The 21903-nt window shown below is 37.2% G+C and overlaps 1 protein-coding gene across 2 annotated transcripts; it reads right to left on the minus strand.

Annotated features, from left to right (window-relative positions):
- Positions 1–139: 139 nt before the first annotated feature.
- Positions 140–21894, minus strand: LOC135690823 (contactin-associated protein-like 2). 2 transcript variants are annotated; one of them, XM_065208494.2, is made up of 3 exons: positions 17809–21894; positions 3429–4912; positions 140–2239 (listed from the first exon to the last, which is right to left on the minus strand). In XM_065208494.2, exons 1-3 carry the CDS (start codon positions 18087–18089, stop codon positions 525–527), a joined length of 3480 nt encoding a protein of 1159 aa, XP_065064566.2. In that variant the 5' UTR covers positions 18090–21894; the 3' UTR covers positions 140–524. The 2 variants fall into 2 exon arrangements, with proteins under 2 accessions (XP_065064566.2, XP_065064567.2); XM_065208495.2 differs by having other exon boundaries at positions 140–2236; positions 17809–21890.
- Between the last annotated feature and the right edge of the window lie 9 nt (positions 21895–21903).

The following is a 21903-nucleotide window of genomic DNA, read 5'->3' on the forward strand; positions in this document are numbered from 1 at the left end:
GACAAATAACAAAGCTCTGACAAATATCTTTGGAGCAAAGAATTTACAGGGTACTTAAAGTCTAAAAGGGTTTTATGATTGTCACATTGCTAGCCAAATGGTTCCAAAAGGTTCCTCTGGCACGTCTTTTATGTTTATCAGCTTTTACAAGTATCGCCTTTATATAGCAGAAATTCAGACAAATATTTTAGAGTAACTGATAGATATTGAGTATCCACAAAGTAATAGCTGTTTTAAATTGGTTCCCTACGTCATCATTTTCGTGGAATACACTTTGAAATGTTCATCCAAATGGCTTGCAGTCTCTCCACCTGGTATTTCTAGAAGCATTTTTCATTCGTAGCACAGTACATTCCCTTGCCGTTTGGCGAATAAACATACTGCATATCTTTATTCTACAGTGAGGCTTTAGCTTGACTTCTGGAATGTCCCCATAGATCAAATCTATTCCTCGCACACCTAATCTACCAAGAATCAGAGCAGGATTCAGCGTTACTGGCTGTCCATTTCATTAGAAGCAAATTTTACGTGTTACCAGCATCATCTAAGGTAGTCGCTTTCTCTATTATCTGCCTACGGAGCAGCGCAAGACCTTCTTGGTTCTCTCCTGCATATTCGCTCCCTAATTCATGTCTAAAAGTCCCATTTCCTAGTAAATGGCTACCACTGTTTTTCCTAGTAGGTAGGGTATCTTCAATGAGATTCGTTTCAACATCTTGCTCCTCCTCAGCAACATCAACTTCTTGTATCGTTTGCTGCATAAACGGCATTCCATCAGATGTGAAAGGTCGTTTGCTTACTGGCATAAACCGGCCTATTTGTGAAGGATAATAGCAGCGGCCGATTGTGTTCATAAGCTGTAGATGGGTACCGTATTCCGGATGAGACATCGGCTGTGGTATCCTTCTAATGTGAGGTCGGTGCGTGTAACTATTTGGGGCTACTTGCGGATAATATTGTTTATTGACGCCATCTTGTGACGTCAACGGCACCGAAAGCCCATTTACTTTCATGTAATTACCTGGAACGAACACATTTCCGTTGAATCTAGGGTCTTCTGGCCTGTTTCCAAGTGACTGAAAATTCGCGTATTTCACATCAGGCATATGGACATTTGTAGCTTGCGACATTGAATCGACTCTACCGTCAATTTCAAATTCATTCCGTGCGTTGCGTTTCAGCGTATCTGCACTCAATTCATCCCTTGCACCCTTGACATCCTTTAGAGATTCGCAGTCACTGGCTGTTCCTTGCTCTGTGCACGTACTGAATCTTGAACTGTTGCTGTTGGACGTGTTTGTTGTTGACTTCATTGTGTACTTTGATGAGTCCGAGGACGTTTCGTACGGCTGGCTTGATGCATCGTCACGGTCGTTGCAGTTTGCGTTACCGAGTATTGCAGAATGCCTACTGGCGCAACGCCTATCCGTTATGCTAATTCGCGAGTTTCTCATCCTACCACCGAGTGTTGGTGCTGACGCGGTACGACTTCCCCATGTTCCTAGTCGACCATACTTTCTCCTCCCACGCACGTCCTCAAGTGTTCGAACGCGCATGTCTTCTTCAGATGTTGTCGTAGACTCGTCTGGCGTACTTGTCGGGAATGATGTCCCAATTCGGAACTCCCAATCGGACGATATCACACTCGACCTAGGATCATATTCTTCGATCTCCACGCGTGGCTTTGGTGGACACGATTTTCTGAAAAGCAACCCTGAAACTTTTGCTTTGAATAGCACGCCGACAAGAGTTATAAGCAAAATGCAAAGAAGAGTTCCGATAACAACAATCGTAACTAAATAGGGCTTAGGAAAGAGATCGTCCTGATTACTGACTGGTGCTGTATCGTAACTAGCATTCCATGAACTGCTGTTCGAATCCATCATAGTGGAAGTTGGCATTTCAGAGTGGAAAACACTAACAATAATTTTTTGAGGAGTTGTTTTTTCTGTATGAATCTTAGTGGTGCCCTTTGTGGTTTTAACCGTCGAGGTTTTCTTTGTAATCGTGGGTGTTGTCAATGACGACGTAGGCACTGGTGTTGTGGTTGGCAATGGGGCCGTGCCAAAGCATTCCAATTGACCAACAGTAAAGAAGGACCTCTGACTTCGGCCTTTCTGCTGATCGATACTGAATTGAACCATAGTTACCGGGAGAGAATCTTTATCTGTGAGATAACCTTCGTCATTTCGCCATTGTCGATCCCCTACGTCACAATTACAGTCTAGGTGATGATCTGCTAGCAAAAGAAAGGACTGGTGAGCAACTAATCACACTAGAAGCTAAATGAATCGTTTTATAAATACTTCATCGAAATGCGCGTTTTCAACAGGAATCTTCTAATCATCAAATCATACAATCATCTAAGCATGGATTTGAATAAAGCAAACATTTTGAGTCATACTAAAGCTTATACAATCTGGGTTGCGAAAAACTATGATGGCGACATGTTTCGGATTATTGGCAAAGCACGATCGTCGTTCCATCTAGCAGTTTTGGAATCTATCTACATAAGCACGAAGAAACCGCTACAGTGTAGGCAAAAGGAGTTCATTTTCACCTTAGGATTCCATTGGTAAAATTTCATTAGGCATGCGGCACTGACTGGGCAACCTCAACAGTCATGTGCTCGCTTTTCTGATTGGCCTATTTCGATCGTATGTTTACTAGCGTAGTGTTTTGTTCTATGTTCTGACCTTTTATACTGTGAAGAGTGTCAGATGAAAAGCTTTAGTACAACCCAAAATGTTTGCTTTTTTCAAAGCCATTCTTAAATTTTGTACAACGAAAAAATTGTAATCATCTAAGAATTTTCAAACATACATTACTGACATCTTCTCATTATTGGCATTTTTGGAAACTCAATCTTTGCAGGGCCGAAATTCTGAAACAACTAAATAAACTAAAACTTTTGAAACACTACATCGAAACATTTTCAACAGTTTGACACAATTCTTATTAGGTATATGTTTTTTTATCATCTGCCATTCCTTTTTGAGGTTTTGTTTCCTGCTTATGAAATATGTTCCTACAATGTCTTGCAATAAAAGCCCTTTTAAACACAGGCTTTGTCAGTCACCATGTTAACATAGTTTAAATGGTGGTCGCTTCAGTTCTATTGGAAGCTTTCGATCAAGGGAGCTTGAGGAAAACTTTTTTTGCGAGAGAGAGTTGAGAAACTTTTGAAAACATCAACCCGGAGATATTAATTTTTGAAAATAGCACTGTCGCTTGTCAACTCCCTTAACAGTCACACTACTGGCTACAGACATATAAAATTTCGACCCAAATATGCAAATCTATTATATTTAGCTCCGTTTACAGTCACGCTCCTTTTATGGGCACAAGATTTCAAGTAGCATTTGGTATTACTATAATTGGAGTCTACCAAAAGCGTTATACGCAAGCAAACAAGTTTTCGTACGCACCAGCACAATTTCTTTTGTCAGGCATTCCACACCCACAGGATTTGGATCCAGGCTTCGCGCCTCCCCAGTAGGTCTGTAGGATTCCGTTTCTTGAACCCCATCTTCCGCCACGAGTGTGCTCGCTCTTGTATCTTCGCAAAGAATCAAGCAGCTTTGACTCGAAGCAGTCATACCTTATGAACTGTCTGCAGCTAACACTTGCATCGGCAACATCTACAGCTGATTGTTTGCCTGTAGGGTACTTTATACGATATATGTAGTTGGAGCCCAAAGGTGCAACATCAGCTACCCGCGAGTCTTTAGGCAGGTTGTGCTGGATAACTGTGGCTGGTCCAAGTTCATGTGACATGTCACAATAAACATTGAACGAGTCAACTCCATTTGGACTGATTCGATAAGTTCCACTCGTTGTGTTGCCCGCTTTCTTAATTTCATCGCATGTACGCTTGTAAATCGAGTGTTCGCAGAGTTTGCCTTTAAACAACGATTTTGGACACTTGCAATAAAATTGTCCATGGTCTTGGGAGCAGCTGCCAGAGTTCAAGCAAGGACTCGGAAAGCAAAGATCTTTCGGGATACAAGAATTTGATATTTCATTCATTTGTGCAGGACGGAGACTATCCCACGTGACATTTACGCCATCCAGACGAATATTCTGCAGACAGCCAACAAATCCCGGATGACTAATAGTTGGTCCGCCTAGCCGGACTGTCTTGGTAAATGGTCCGAGCTCTTTAAGGAGCTCAAAATGACGCTGAAAATTGTAGACTTTTGTCTGTCCTCCAACTTGCAACTTTGCTGAGTTTTTCTTCTCCATAATGGTAATCTCGATATCATGCCAATCACCATTATCCAACTTTCCAAGTGAAACCGAGATTTTCTTTTCAGGCCCAATAAGTTGATTGAACGTGATGTTCAAGAAGGCCTTTCCACCGATTATTGCAAGTGTTACATGACCTTTGGTTGTAGCCATAGTTGCAATTATCCCATTTGCCTCAAATGTGCGGACCCGCGCTGCCAGGACAGTTTCATCTGTCTCCTTTTCTCGTTGCAGAAGAATTTTCGAACTGCTTCTAGTAAAACTCAAAGGGGAGTAGGAGATTGAATGGCATTGGAATGAAACCTCGCCAAAAATCTTGGTATTCAGAAGCTTAAACCTTGCACTGTGCAGAATATCACGCGAACGAAACTTGACATTGGACAAGCAGCCTTTGAAGTTTTTAGTGTCTGGCAGCCATTCATCCAAGTGTCTTTTCTGCTCTGCTCTGTCTATTCCTCCAACATAGAACATAATATCAAGATCCAGGCGATCAAATTGGCCAGGTGCAACCATAGACTTGGTTTGTTTATCTAGCTTCACTGTCACCTTTTTACCTTCTTGGATGATGACGACATCATGCCACGTGTTATCAGCCACATTATCACCAACAATGACTTGATGGTAGCCACTTTCGCCTCCGATTGACCCTAAGTCCGCAGAATAACTACGAAAAATAGAAAAAAACCATCAGATATGGATAAACAAGATTGTATGCCGGTCGTGTTCGGATGAGTCCAGTTCTGGCTCAAAAGTAAAGCGGTTTGTTTAGAAGCTAAACATCACAAACACTGTCCATAAGAACGAAGGGAAATCATTGTTGCAAGCCTTGAGAATGATTTGTCTATAAAGAATAGTTTTATTTTATATCAACCTCTAAACGTCTTTTCCGACAGAATACTAACATCAAGAAAAAGACTTATACCTTATTCGCAGATTTTTGAGGAATGTTTGGGCTTTAGATTATCTAAGACATCGAAGCCTTTTTAAAAACTTCCACTTAATGGATAGGGAAATTATTTACTTGAAGGATAAGACTAATGTCTTTGATGGCTAAAAATCGTCTTCTTTGCCTGACTGTCTGATATAATGTTAACTAGACTCTGATTTTTGTCGATGCTTTCTGCAAATTAGCAATTTGATACGGGTAAATCTGTTAAACGTGTATTGCTGCCAGAAGCTTCAGAATAAGGGAGCAGGGGCACCCCCTCATTATGTAGAAAGAAATGGACACCCCCTCATTATGTACATGATACACCCCCTGACAATAAACTTGAAATTGTTGGTTGAAGTGGCTTTAATATAAATTTGGACTGGACATGACCATTTACTTCCTGTTTGTAGATGAGCTAATTAAATGTAGGCTCAATCTGTGTTGTAAACTTTCATAATTTCAGGATTTCACGATAAAGAGGGCAAGAATTGAATTTTGACCATTTTAATAACACAACGAAACAACTTCTTTTATATAATATTTAGAGAATACGGCTACACAGCTAAATTGCTAATTCTATGTTTTTTCCTTCGACTTTTCCTAAACTATGATTTTCTCGTCTACCCTCATGAAACCTCCATGACGAGTCCTAAGTATGATGCTTACTGTGTTAAGATTTTTACACGTGGTTACGCACAAATCTAATTTCAGCAATGATATAATTACGGCACACGGGGGTACGCTTCATAATTCTAATAATCTGATCCTTACACTTATAAAATGCTTTCTAGATCTCTGACCTATATGTTTGATAGGTCATATATCACCTAGATATATGACATATATCCCCAAAATAAACTTGATATGGGATCTTTGGATTCGCGCCAAGTGTGCTAGAATTTCAGTGAGGAAGAAAACTCCAGATTTGTTGTTGTTGCACATCTTTTTATTTAGAAACAGGGAAATGATATACCAGAAGCATTACCAGGAAAGTAATTGGTAAGGAAGGAAATGTGGAAGATAAATTCGTTTGCAAATAATTTCATTTTCTATCAAGTCTCGCATGTATCCAGTGTTCAGAAAACGCCTCACTTTTACTCCGGATAAAAGTTTACCCTTTTCGTTATCCTTAAATTTTTTCCATGTTTGTTTTCAACAAAGTTCCTTAGAAATGCAATTGAATTGAAGTAAAATTAGCTATGGTTTTTAGTCGTGCATTGGCCCTTCTCAAAACTGTTAGGCTTTCTGGACTGTGCATATATCCCTTTGAAAAAAGCTGGTTGGTCCTGTTTGATGGGTTGTTTTTAAAATGAGTTTTATTTACAATTTCAATGATAAAAAAAACGTTATTAGCAAAAAATGGACCCTGTTGCCATGGACACGTCAATACAATTACTAAAGTTGGATTTTTGATGGATGTAAACTGTCACTATTTCTTGAGACATTTCATGACATAATCAAAGATGACATCATGAATAGAATTAGTAAAGCCTAATAATGAACATAAGCATTCTACTTTCTAGTAGGTTTCTAGTCGATAATAATAGAAACGAAATTAAGAAAATGAAAGGCCGAACTGGTTTATTTGTTATACAACAAAAGAAGGCGTGCCATTTTGAAACATGGTGACTTCACTTTCTCGAAACCCCTTTTTGAGTAATCTTATAATAACATAGATCTCGCTATAAATAAGCATAGGGTCTGACTTCTGTCATTAGTTTAACATTCAATTCATTTAAAAGTTCTTTTTCACGAAATATATTGTTCCTGTCTATTCCCTTTTATACTTTTACACATAAGTAAGGTAAACTGTTTAAAAATTCTTAAAATGAAATTATGCTGTCTAAAACTGCTATCCTAGTTAATGAGATATTTTAAAAAAACGTATTTTAAGAGAAATATATACATCAAATCTAAAACTTTTTCACCATAAGTTATTGAATACAGAAGTTGGGCAGGTTTCATGAAAATTCCATTTGAATAATTTATGTTAGGAATATTTGGCAAATTACGTCAGAGAACGTTGAAATGTGACTCGGAACTTTTTGTTACTGAAACAACATTGTGGGTCTATCACAAATGGTCTCCCCTTTTCTCGATCCAAAGGAAGATTCCCCGGCAGGAAAGATGTTGGCCAGAGGTCAGATGTGTTATCGTTGATGGACAAAGTACAATGACGCAACATTATTGTTTCAAGAGCTGATAAAGGCCTGTGCGGCTACCAGGAAACTTTAAAGAGATAGATTTATTTAAACAGCAAACTTTCTGTGCTGCACTGCAGTGACAGAGATGAGAAAATGACGAATGCTAGAGGAAACAGTATTAGGATTGCCATTGTGGGTGAAAGCAATGTGGGAAAGACGAGTATTTTACAAAGGTTCTGTAAAGGACTATATGGCCAAAGAATACAAACTACGGTTGGGATAGATAAATCGGAATTTAGTTTCAGCGTTGGGGAGGACATTGTTAGTACCATTTTACTAGATATGGCTGGCGGTAACGAATTCGTTCCTTTGGTTGCTTGTTTTTTGAGGCAAGTTGACGCTGTTGTTTTGGTTTATGACATATCTGATAAAGAAAGTTTTATCACTTTGCCAACGTGGAACTCTTTGATAAAATCGACGAATGCATCTGACAAACTCGCAAAAATACTAGTCGGTAATAAAAAAGACCTTGCAAAATATCAAAGGGAGGTTCCTTTTAAAGCTGCGAAGAATTTTGCAAATTTTGAAGGAATGGTTGCCTTAGAAGTTTCAGCAAAAAATGATGACAACATAGACTTGCTGTTTCATTGTATTGCAAACGAGGTGAAGACGCTGCGTAGCACTGTGAATGATGACAGAAGGAAAAAGGCAAAAGAGAAGTCATGGTCTCCCTTGGTACGAAACTTAAAGTCAATCTTCAGCAGAGCTAGCAACTTTAAATTTTAGCTTGAGATCGTATTTGTTATTCAGTATCTCAGTCTAATAGATTATTGCTATATTTTAGCTTTTTCTGATAAATGCTATTTAGATAAATTTTTAATAAATTTTTATTTGAGATATGTTTGTAGTGGCACTAATATAAAAACTGATGTAAATAAAATTGAATGTTTATAAGATGGGTAATAAAAGATTGTTATGTATTTGTGTTAAATAAAACTATATGAAACAGAATCGTATTTTGACAGCAGAGTAAACAAATTAGGGCCTTGATGAAAATGCAGTAAATCTTCCAGAAAGGGATTTTTTCCACCAGTGAAATGTTGAGCATCTTGTTGCTAGTTGCAAGTTGCACGTAGCAGATCACAAAATATCATACCAGGTCGAAGATGCTTCATTCGTCCATCTCATTATTTCATGAAAATCAACTCTAGTCAGTGAGAAACAAATGTTGTAGGCACTCACGATAACGCGGTCGAAGGCGAAAAAGCCGAATCAGCTGCGCAGAATCGCCTGTTTCGAAGTAGGCCGAGCTGGACTGCTCCTGTTTATTGATATCAATGGTGATCAGACAAAACGGAGAGCGGCAAAAGGGCCTGACAACATTAATATATGTACGCTGTGCACATTTTTCGTGGGAATAAACCGCACACAGCTCACCTGTCACAGGAATCAGTTCAGATCCCAGTGGAAAAATGCAAAGCAATTTTCATGAACATGCAACGATAGTTCTACATATTCGCACGCAATGAACAATCGTTGATTATAACATTTCCAAGGTTCCAAACTACAAACATCTTAATGTTTGTTGAAACTTAGGCAACTTCACCCGATTATTAATGTTATCAGGATGGTAAAAATATGTTATTTGCACCATTCTTTATTATTCAATATTTTTACTTTGCTGATAATTTAAAAGAAATTTGAGTGTTTTTGAAATTTTGTGGCATCTTGCTATTTTTACGTATGAGAGTAGAAATCGTAGTTTCGTTAATAAAGGAAAAGACAAGTAAATTCTGAAGTAAAGTAAAGAACAAGCTTCACTAAAAGAATTTTTTTCAGGTTGTACTCTGTGTATTGAAATTATAAGGATTAAAGATTTTTTCCGGGCAGAATTGAGGTAGTTACTAGCATAGCTAGTACAAAAAAGGATTTAGGCCATCATTCTTTGTATTTCCAAGGACAATACAGATAAAAATTGAAGAGAAAGACACTAATTTTAGAGCTACATTTCAAAAATTACTTATTCTGATATTTTCAACTTATTTCGGTTAATTTGAAATATCATATAACATTTTAAACTTCTTCTTTCATTATAATCTTGATTATGAACCCTTTTTACCTAAGTCAATAATAGACCCCCGGTCAAAAGTTATCTGGGCCTATTATCAGAGTGACAGGGAAAATCCAGGCGAAGAGTAAATGAAAAGGTTTGCTGTGTAAACTCAATGGTGTTGCATACTTTACTTACGCAAACATCGACATTATGCCCCGCCTTCGACCAAGAGCAAAGGCCAAAAATGTAAGTTTTGTTTATTCTATAGTTTATCGAAGCAGATCGCATACCTGTTTTTATATATGGTAAAATGTTTTTCAAATAAATTATCCTGCATAACGTTTACACTTTATAAAGGAATATACACCAGACAGATAATTGTTTATCTTAAAGTTGCTTCAAATATGATTAGCAATAATTGATGAAATTTTATCGATAGAAAAGCATCAAAGTTTGCAGATTTCTAAATAAGCACTGGTTTTGATTGCTGATTGAGTTTGGAAAGGTTTTTGTCTATAAATATTTTGATGTTCAAGTGTATGTTCAAGTAGCTTTGTTTATTGAACCCATCAAATATGCTTGGGTATTACAGAGTTAAAGTTAGACCTTTCCTCTTGACAGTGCTATCTAGTGCTTGAACAAAGAACGACTGTTGCTTTTGGGTAGAATATCTTTTCACACAGACTTCTTTCTTAAAGCTAGTTGTAAATTCTAACTAGGTGCGACCATCGGAATTTAAGACAAGGATCTGTTCTACAAAATTTTCATCAGATGTAATGACTTAGTTCTAGATAAAAAGGTTGAATATTAGACAGGCTTTCAGACGAGACAGTTGTCAATACGTTTTAAAGCAAAAGACAGGTTAAGAATTTGACAGGATGTAAGACCTTGTTTACAACAGAAACCTTGATAAGTTTATAGCAAATCGATCTCATAGCATTTCTAGTCTATCGAGGTGAATTCAGAAAAAACTGACAATAATCCGTTTCTTTTCAATGTCTTTGCATTGCACTATATGAAATCAATCTAGAAAACCAAGGATTGAAACACTCGGCGCAGCTTGAAGAAAAAGACTTCTTGTGTTCTGTGTAACTGAATAGCAGCGTTTAATCTTCTTTACACTGACGGTGAATGAATTAAACATGATAATTGTTTTGATCAAGATTACAGCTCAAGGACGATATTCGCTTTGTAAAACGTCAGCCTGCTCTTAGAAACACCTGCGTCTTATTTAAAGAACTGACAAGTGGCTAATGCGATAGACAATTGTATGATCTGAATCAATCTATTTCTGTTGACTGACAGCTTAAAGTTTCTGCAATACTTCGCAGTTTTGTATTTCAATAATTCATGCTTAATAATATATATCATAACTGAGTGCAGACGGGGAGACAAGGCATGGCGAGTGTTCCAAAAATCGTCCATTTACATCTTTAATAACATGTGCCAACCAACCCACCTATGTGCAACAGCGGAGGAAAATAGAGACAGATCTTATCTGCTACTGTAATGAATAAGGGTAACATCGATGCTCTTTTAAAATATATTATGATAACTGCCAGAAAATAAGGCCTAGAGAAAAATGTCTGATGGATAATATCTAAATCTTTAGGAAAGAAAAATACCTCAGCATTAAGAGTAGTCTTAGCTAGATGAAATATTTTTTCTTTATAGCTGTTCTAAGAGACAAGGTATGCTAAAATTGTTCACCTAGAAATGGTTATTTTCTATTAACTTCATAACCTCAAGATTATCACGTGCAAAATGGTATAATTGTGAATGAAAGGGCCTCCTTTCTACCGCTGTACCCTTTAAATTTTCATGAATTTCAAATCCTTATTAATACATTTTTCTGATAACTGTGCACAAACCTAAATTTGAACAAGCAATACGATGTTCTCATTAGATAAACAAAGTATCTTAGTAATCATAATCTTGTAAACCAGAACTCCTTTATGGGATGGCTGTGACATTACTGTTGACGATAGCAGATGCTTGGCAGTTACAGGATGTCTGGTTATACGAAAAGCTGTGATAGAGTCGTCTATATAAAGTTATCCTGCTTCTTAAAAGCTACAATCCTTGACAAAAGTCCTTGGAACACCCTGCAGCCAATAAAAGGTTTTGATGAAATAAATGTTTTTGGCCGTAAGATACAGAAATATCCCCCTTCCCCCCAAACAATGTTGGTTGTTAAGCCTATTACTTACCCTAGCTGATAAAGTGACATTGGATGAATTTCAAGCTTTGAGACTGTTGTCATTCAACAATGTTTCAAAAGGGAGAGGGGATGCTACTGAAGTTATGCGAAATTTCAGCTTAGTGTACCAAGACTTTTGGCAAGGATTGTAGCTGGGCACCCATCTACTTTACATTCATCTTTGCTGTGTCATAAAAGAGCTCTATGATCTTTTGAAAAGAAAATCGTTGAATTTTATTCTCTGAAAGCACTTAAACGATTCTTTAGTAAACTGGTTGATAAGAAAATGCATTCAGGACAAACATAGTAAGTGCATTCTGGATGGTTCTTTTCGTTGCTTCCTGCTTCACACGGTTTAAAATCAAGGCCTCTATTCTACTTGCTATCTTAAATAGTGCATTGCGATTCTTTTTCTGGCGCAAATAAATACGGAGTCGCACAAAGGAAAATAGCTTTGATTAAACTTAGCAGTGAATTCGGCACAAATCTCTTTGACTAAGAAGTCCCATGCCTTTTGTGCGACTACACTAAGCAACTTTCAAACAAACTTTAGCATATATTGATCATTATTGAAGACCAGAAAGCGACATGTCTCGACGTCTCGTTTCAATTCTTGATATATGCTTTAACGAGACTCCACTTCCTATGGCATCCGAGTGATCAGATTAAATATCAACTTATAGCCTAGCAAAAATTTTTGATGTTAATTAAACAAAGAAAACATTCAATAAAGTCTACAAGAACACCTGTTCCATCACCAATAAAACAATTAAGGGGGTTGGGTTGACAATCATAGCCATCTGATAACTGAAGATATCTTTGTCAATCCGCGGGCTGGTGCGCGAAGACTTGTGCGGGCACACATTGCTTGACTAAGTACGAGTAACTACAGCATTCTGCGAAATGTACAGTTGGGAAAATAAAGTGACAGATCTGTAGTCACATGCTTCAGTTAATTGCTTGCTGGAAAATGATAACTCATAGAGTATGCCTTACCTTATGGTAAGCAACAGAGTGTGACAGACAGTGTGGTGCAAGAAGAAACTGAGGCAAAATGAAGAATTTCGTGCTACCTAAGCCTTCAAAAGGAAATATTTGAAAAATGATTGTGGTTGTTCAGAAAGCCTGCTTCAAGAGTCAAGGAGATATTGCGAAGAATACTTAAATGACTTGAAGCAAACAAAAGCCAAACGTCTTTGCATAGCCTCGATCTGGTCTTTCTCAGCAATGCTAAGCAACATTACTTCAAATGCAGATCTTATAATCAAAATTAAAATTGCAACACATTCATAATACATTATGCAAAATATATAACAGATATGGCCTAATAAAAAAGCATTGCCGTACCAGAAGGCTCGATAACTGATCACATATTCTCAAAAGAATTGATTTTACTGCAATGACGTCACAGTTTTTCATCAAGTATGTCATTTCAAAAAACATTAATTGAAATGTTTTCATGAAATTGAATCATTTATATCAGGATGAAAATGATCATCAAACAATCATTTTGCTCTGAACTTCAAATATTGCTATAGCACTCTGATAAATTGTTTTTATTGAAACAGCCAGGTTTGGTTAGGTAAAATCGATGGTTGTGGTATGAAACCAAATGACGTCATTGCTGGGAGAAAGTTTCAATCTACATTGCATCAAAATCCTAACTGTGTAAATCTAAAATTAGCTTTCAAAGTTCATTCCTTTCTTTCCATTTAAGCAGCGTTTATCATTCCCATGCATAATCCTAATAAACAAGAATGTTCCAATCACTTTGTTAGATATCAATCGGCGTGTTCTTCAATAGCTAAAGTAGACTTGGATATTCTTTCGAGATTAAACACGCTAAGTTTCAAAACTATGATTAGCTCCGGTTTCTAGATATTGCAACTAACGTTAATTAGGAGTTATTAAAAATAGGAAGCTTTTTGGCGGCCTTCGCGACATAGCAGCTGCGTATCGTCATTAAAATCAACGTGGAATAGGCCAGTTTCTCTTTTACCTGTTTAATTTCCAGAGGAATTAACAGCAAGCAAAACTGTTTCTAATAAGCGCTTTGAGCCGCCATGTCGCGTCCAGTCCATTTCAGACAACGATAGACGTTTATCGATGCATATTAGAATTAAGGGCAGCAATGATACTTCATATAGACTGATTTTGAGGATCTATTCGTCTAAAATTGTTATTTGAATTACAAAAATTTTGCAAACAGTTTATAGAACATTATTGAGGTGTCATTGCCTCAGCGAGAGATAAAATTAATCCCTCTTATAGATTTTGATGACTTTCTTCACATAACTGTTCCTCTGTTCCTGCTGATTTTGGATCTCATAATGTCGATAGAGGTTATTACTATGTTGCTCTGGTTCAAATGTTAGATTTTCAAAGGCTGAACTTGAGGCTGCCTCGTGACTTAAAAATAGCATTTAAAGATTAAAACTTCAAAACATCCAATAAAGTTGCAACAATAAAACCGTAATTAAGTTTAATAAGATTACCAAGGCTCATACTTCTGCAAGAAATTCTCTTAGCCCTGAAGCTGCGGTTTTTAATTTCATAAAGTTTGCAGTAAAACTCCAGTAGTAGATTTGTTTTTTCGCCATAGTTTCATCTAATTTCTCTTTTATAACATTGTATTTACATTAACAACCTTAGAGTAGAAAAACCTTTGAATCTAGCTTTAACAATCAAACTGTCTATCGTAGCTTCATACAGTCAAGAATCTGCCATGAAAAAGTTCAATTTACCGCTACAATCTTCGTCAGCAACATCACTCCAAAAACATTCTTAACTAAATGCCCAGCAGACAGGACAAACTGTCACGGCACAATTTTCCAGAAATTATTATGTTTAATCAAACATTTTTTCATGGGAATTTCTTTTCTTTTTTTGATAATTTTAAGTGAAAGCATGCTCTAACTATTTAATTAGGAGATCTATTGCTATGCTGGAGATAAATTGTCCCAAAGAATAATTCTGGTCGTTCGTATTGCTTGTGAAAACATAGCTGCATTTCCTACTGTGAAGGTATCCGCATTGTTTTTACCTGTTTGTTACATTCTTTCGAGCGGTTACGTGGGCTTATCGGGAATACATTTTCCCTCGTGACAATGCTTCCACAGCCTGTCATTCTGACCTACTTTCTATATTTTTCTCTGCAATAAATAGATAGTCAGTTGATGATATGAACACTCTAAACGGATTAAAGTACACCGAATATTGTTTTCTTAAGTTGTTTTTGGGCTGAAACAACGTTAATCTTTGCGATTCTAAAGAAAATAATTAAAGTGGTACGTTGCTCGACATATTTTCTATTGCTTTGGCTGTGGCAGCTGGGTTTTTACCGCCTTTATGAACGGTTAGATTCACGCGGTGTCTGTTGATACTTGAAATACGCACGATTGTCCGTTGTTGTGCGAACAAAATCCGTTTATCAGAAGAGATTATGCTCTTCCTCACTTTCATTATATACAATCGGAATGCAGGCGCTCTTTCCCTGATTGTTTAGAGACAGGCTATAGTACGGACGTTTCCATGTACATCACAATAAACTTGACGGCTAACGCTATTTAACCTTCAGATTGATCTCCACAGCCGACAAGAAAACCGTCGACTTTTTCAAGCCTGTTTCAAGTGGGCATAACGAAGGAACCGGATTTCATAGTAAAGTTGTAAAGCATTTAATGAATCCCTAACGGATCCTTTTTGGCTGCTTGGCTGTTTAAAATTTCAGCGATGTAACTAGCAGTGAGGGTCTGAGATCGCTGAATTCAGCCTATGCAGAATAATACCAGAGTCATTAACCAGCATGTTTAAGCACAGACAAAACATCTGCATGAAAATGAATGCAGCTTTTTACTTGTTAGATAGACGATCCGGCTTTGCAAAATATCAAAATAGCGAAACACTGTGAACCAACTTTTTTAAAACATATGACATATTTGATATTATGGCTAGTGAAACATTTGTCTATTGAATCGCGTTTCTTCTATCATCAAAACAAAGTCTGCAGAAGGAGAGGTAGCGTATGTCGAGGTTTTAGTGCCTGCAAACATAAACTGTTGAGAAGCAATTAACCATGTTCTAGTTACAATAAAAGATGTGATTATATTGACACATATTTTTGCTCAAACACTTTTAAGTGTTGTTGGTTAAATACGAAAAACGCTTCTAGTACATTTTACGGTGTGATAATTGTGATGTTGGTCTTTCTACACCATTAATGGAAACAAACAGGCACCAGCTTTGCTAACACATCGCCTAGATCAATAATGGTTGTTTGCCAGCCTAGAGAACACATCAAGGGATCACTATCTGTTTGATTTGAAAGTTAAAAGGATATGATGATCTGTGTGTATTTGACCAGTCTAGTTCAATAGCTTAGATGTTATATATCGACTAGCCAAGGTTGTTAAAGCCACCTTAGATATGCTAACTACAATGGTTACTGTTGACATAGCACAAAATGTGATCAACAAAAGACATGCAATTTCCCTTAATTGCTAATCATTTTGAGTTTTGTAGACCCCAGTGTTAACCGGGATTTCTTGATTTCGACTCACATTATATTTTGCTACAATTTCAGCGAAAACAATGCTGCTGCAAAAGAGACAATCAGTTGGTTGCATGTTTATGAATCAAAGCTAAATAAGTATGACTGTTGTCTATCCAGCTAACGATAGCAGCGTGTATAAGTAACTGATTTCTGCATAGCACCCGACTCCCCTGCGTTTGGGGGCAATCAACACGAGAACTTGCTATCATACCCTATCAAAGAATAAAGAATAAAGGAATGTAAGAATATTGAATCTTTCTATTTTACACCCCACAGCTGGAAATTTTCATGGATCTTTTCAACTCATTGGCTGATTTTGCTGCAAAATTGACAACAAATATAGCATGTTCATAAAGACATAAACTGTCCCCACTTGTGTTCACCAGCTTTGGGTATTGTGTGAGTGTAGGGGGGGGAGTGGGAGCATCCCAGCTTTTGCTAAATTGTCAGTCAAAACCCAGATTTCGTGTGCATGACAAAATCGACAAATTTTGTCATTTTTCGGCAAAGTTGCTTGGTTCTGCCAAACCTGCAGGCATTATCTAAAAAAGTATATACTATGATTTCCAAAAAAAGTCTCACAGGAGTATTAGTATCAGGTTCATAAAAGTGACGGTCTATAGCGCAGTCTTTCGATTTCTTTGGCAGGCAACTTATTTACCCTGAAACCTGAGCACAGAGCAACAAAATCATTGCCCCCTGTAAACATACCGGAAAAGCTTCAACATATTTTTCACTGAAAGCAAATATTATTCTTGATATCCATGTGGTTTTGATAAAGCCTGTAAAATATAGCTTTTAGCATCGGCTTTGTTTTGTTAGCATTTTTAGATTTTGATTGCGATGGATACTAACACGGAATGCATCTGCTTACACAGAAGGTCAAGAATGCGTCTTAAAGTCAATTTTTCAGGTAATTCGTAGTCAGTGTTCAGCAAAGAAGCAACCATTCCTAGATTGAATGCAGAGTGACCATCTTTAGTGACTGGAGAGCTTTGAGGATTAATGTTGGCAGAAGTCATGTAAAATAGAGTTTCAATTTTAAGGAGCCTGTTGGCTGTTTTTTGTAAATTCCAGACAGAAATTTATACTTTTGCCAGAATGTCTTCACAAGTCTATTGGCATCTATTTAGATATTTAGACGATGCTTTAAAACACTGACTTCTTAAAGGATTTCATCCTTCGCCGTTGTTGAAGCGATCTGCTGCCAAAATGGACAGCGCTTTTACACTGAGAATGGTAGAGTTTTAAGTAAAGATAACTTGGAAGGGTTTGGAAAGTTTCTTGGCATTAAGCAAATCTCAGGATTCTCTTGTTGTCTAGTCAAGCTTTGCATGCCACTAGCCCAGATCATGGGGAACTAGAAAGCTACACCTCAGGTCTTCCAAAGTAATTGCGTATTTCGCTGCAGATTTTCACAGCAATATATGGATTGTAGAGTTATCATTCGTAGAATTCCGACCAAAGCTAACATGGGCAGCATTCAGCATATTGCTTCTTCCTCTAAAGATTTCTTCCCAATGTAAAAAACCAAAAGTTTTGTCCATTTTTTGGCCAAAGTATATGATATTGACTTTTTTCATCAGGAAGGCAAATGGCAAAAACTAATAAAGTATAAAACATTCTTGAAAAAAGATTGCAAAAAAATGAAATAAAGATAAAGAAGTTTTTTAGAATTACCTCAGTTTTCCTCGGATTATTTCCAACGAAACGAAGTCCCCTTGCGTACTGCTGCTGTAAAGCAACACACCATAGGGCTCAGCAGTTTTAAAAGAAAGCAAAATGCGATCACTGGTTGTTCCCGTTTCGTGGGGTGGTATCGGGTAGGCAATATGTTGACTTCCATTAAACGTCATCATCTCAGCTTGCATGGCAGAAACTTGCTGCTGGTCCAGAAGCCATGAGTGCTGAAGCAAAATGCATAGCAAAAGTCTTGTTGATTTTACGATCCTCGAATCCATTGGAATTTACAAGTTTCTGCAGAGGGGATCAGCTGTAGAAGATTTTCTGAATCCAAATGAGTGTTACCTTCTTTAATCAGCTTGCTCCCACCAAAAACAGCTGATCATTTTTCATAGCCTCAGAAAAAGTGTATGAAATCCTCTTAAGTAGTAGAAATCGTCAAACTACCGTATGAATAAGCTAAGTCTCCTTGTGACCGTTTAAGAAGAGAGTATCAGACTCCGCTTTTGCAATAACTTTTCCGCGGTCACATCAAACATCTCAGTGGAGCAACAGCGCCCGTGTGTCTCTTCGTTGTATCAAAGCCTTTTTCCCAAGATCAACCTGTTCGCTGACTCCTTGCGAATTTCGGACAAAGGGGCGGTCAATCACGCAGTTCCATTGGCTTTGCGAAACCGGGGGAATCGGCCGTAGCAGATGGCTTCTGCGCACGACGCGTGCTCGCGGAGATTGCACAAAGATAAATAGATGAGCTATGAACGTGTGAATGGTGTCAAGCATTCTTCCTTTCTGATGGGTGCTTTCCGTTTTAAGTTGATGCACGATGCAGCATTAAATGGCTTCGCCCTCAATGGTGTATTGATACATGAAATACTATTGTTGTAAACACAAACGCTAATGGCTGATTTTAAGCTGCTACAAGATAGAAGTACATCCAGACTTACCAATCCTTTTGTCTGTAGTTATCTCTTGCAGATATGCAAGAGAGTTAAGGCTTTAAAATTTTCCGGTATCTCTCCCACACTTGCCTCATAGCAGATATTGTCATGCTGTTGAATTCGAGAAGTAAATTAATCATTCATAGTGGCGAATTCTAGGTACTGCAGTTTTTCTCCAAGCTATCTGCTTTGACAAAAGACTTGGAGAATTTTCAATTGTTTTGATAAGCAAAACTTAGATAACTCATAAATTTTGGCTTATCTTAGCCCAACATAGCACAATTAAACTCGCTTGGCAAGCAAAGAATTTGAAGTTGGAACACAAAACTTAGCATTTTGATTGAAAAGTTCAAGATGCAACAATTTCCTTATTGAAATCCTACAATGAAACAACTGTTGACATACGAAACAGGCTTAGGAACAGAAAACGTTTTTCATTTTTACAAAAGAAATGAGCTTTTAGCGCTATCTATTTACATCTGTCCAAAATGTAAACAATACTCTACTCATGCAGGATTCAGCCTATATCTGCACAAAAACAGGTTTCCCAAAACAGTCTGGCAAGTCACATAAACTCAAATAAATAAAGGTTCAGTATTTTCATTGTATCATGAAGAAATTTTAATTGGTAAAACAAACTTTAGACATAATAATTATTAGCAATGGCGTGTGCAACGAGGTACACGGCGACAAAATGTTTATTACCACAGGGGTTCAAATGTTGCTATTTTTTGTGATTCACATCTCAATTCATTTTGAATCTTAAAAATCCATTTTCGAGGGTGTTCAAACAATACAATCAATTTTTTATCATAGCCAAATAATTTTAGCCGCGGTGTAAGAGCCAAGCAATTAAACTTTAAACGATTAAATCCTCGTGCGTTCTTAATGTTGCTCTTATTTCAAATTGAACTGTAGGCTGTAAACTGGTTCTTAGATCACTAAATATCAGTGATTCTTGACATTCTTAGAACTACCTAATGAAGTTAACTCTGTTTTGCTAACAAAAGTGGAAACTTTGTTCATATGTAGTTCAACAGCTAATAGATCACGTGTCCTTTAAAAAGGGGTGTACAGAAAGTGAAGAAGCTAGTCTTAACGTAGCTAAACTCCTCAGGGCAAACAACATATATAAAAAGTCAGTTTGAAAGAAACATTCTAGTACTCTTCTGAATTACTGTAGTAATATAACATTTTCTCAGTGCCGTCTCACAGATGCCCCACATTTCGATAAAATAGCCCTTTAATCTTACGTAACTTCAATTTCTTTGTCCTGAGTAACCTTTTCTAACAAAAAAATAAATACGAAAGGAAAGGAAACCGAGCAGCAGCTCCGGCATACCATTTTCATGTGACAACATCCACCGAGCTCGCTCACTCTCGCTCCAACGTTCCATACTTGGAAACCAGGCTGTAAACATACTTGCTGTTTGCTGTCAACGAATAATTGCTTCCCTTTTACATACAAGGGCTACATCAATATAGAAAATATGCGTTACCCTTTCGCCATCCTTGCTAAAGCCAAGTTTGACTCTCTATCAGACTTGGTCGTAGTTGGATGAAGGTATGATTGGATGCTCAAGAGACCATCTGCATGCCACGAAAATCATACTCTTGGGTAGGTAATGTATTTGTCCAGAATGCCTTTAAAACAAATCAAATCTCGCAGGGGAATGTATACAAGATTCTTTCGAACCGTTCAGCCTGTGCAAATTTTTGCCAGATATGTCTGCAATGTTGAATTATCGCTGTGTTGAAGATTTTTTGCAAGGAAATGTAAAGAAAGTGATTACCGCAAAAACTAGATTTATTCTTATAGCGTTATAAAACAACTGTGATTAGAAACATGCTGGTTGTATGCTCAGAGCGAGTTAGTCGCACCAGAAAAACGTCTATCATTTAAAGACGGTAATTATCAATTAAATAATTACTTCACTGTTTCTGTAATTATTCCCTGTTTCAAGGAAAGAAAAATATGTTTATTCGTAATACACAATTTGTGAGAAATAGAAAACATTGATACTTGTCTATGGTAAAAAATAAAGCTATTAACTCAGGGTTTAAGTCCTAATCTTGTGACAACAAACTACAAATTCTAGCGAGAGGTTACATGCAAAACAAGCATAGTTTCGAAACAACATTTTGAATAGAATGGCAGGTCAAACATACCGTGACTTAATATGTACACTAGTCTAAATTACAGAACCACTAGATTTAATTAATCAAGCCTGCCCTTTACCTTCACATTCATTATGGCTGATGTAATTAGTGAAATGCAATTACGAAATGTACATCAAATCAAGAAAGTTTGCATCAATGGCATCGGCAAGGCACTCTTTATGACGGCACTTTTGCTGAAGTGGCGAGAACCAAAGTAAATTATATAATGGTTAAATTGTCTTTGAAATAATTATAATAATGATTATCATCATCACTTGCCACAAATTTATATTTGTCTATGATGCAAAATCGCAAACAATTCACATGGTACCACACAGAAACAAAACGACTGGCTCTTGTCTATGTGCTCTTTTTCGAGTAAATGAAGACTACAATCCCGGACAAAAATAGTTGAGACTTTTCAAGAAAACTTTAGGTTTGCTCTTTCCTTTGAAAATAACTTCTCACCTTCCCCAATTCAATGTTAAATGCATGATTTTGAAGCAAAAATGATAGAACTACAAACCCAACATTGCATTGAGGGGAAAGGGGGAGATTCGAATTTACAGGAGCAAGGTAAAGTAGAAAATTACAAAAATTGCATTTTGTCTCAACATTTTTGCCCGGGATTGTAGAGAATTGTGTAATTAGATAGATATTCCACCACACATGTAAACACAGAAAACAAGCTCTCAGCTATAGGCAGACGTTTTTTATTATTTAAAAAAATTAACATTTTTAAGCAGAGCCTTAAAGAATGCAACTACGTGACCTAGCAACTTATCCAGAGAAACGCAACAATAGAGGTGGTGTCTTTCCTTATTTTGAGAGGGTGGGGGGGGGGGGGTGGTTAATACAGCTGAAAATTAATATCAAGAGCTCTGGTATACAAAAGGAGTACTTCTCAATCAGGGACAAACATGCACTAATCAAGGCCATTGGCACTTCCTTTGGTTCACTTTCGCCGTCTTGGTATGCTTGCAATTCGAAAAGT

This window comes from Rhopilema esculentum, chromosome 4 (assembly GCF_057945365.1).
Source record: "Rhopilema esculentum isolate cy_ngs chromosome 4, ASM5794536v1, whole genome shotgun sequence".
NCBI lineage: Eukaryota > Metazoa > Cnidaria > Scyphozoa > Rhizostomeae > Rhizostomatidae > Rhopilema > Rhopilema esculentum.

Coding starts and splice junctions, on each gene's coding strand:
- LOC135690823 (XM_065208494.2), bottom strand. CDS start 18,089: ATGGATTCGAGGATCGTAAAATCAACAAGACTTTTGCTATGCATTTTG. Junction 4,913..17,808: donor ATAATCCGAGGAAAACTGAG/GTAATTCTAAAA, acceptor TATTTTTCGTAG/TTATTCTGCGGACTTAGGGT. Junction 2,240..3,428: donor TGACAAAAGAAATTGTGCTG/GTGCGTACGAAA, acceptor TTCTTTTGCTAG/CAGATCATCACCTAGACTGT.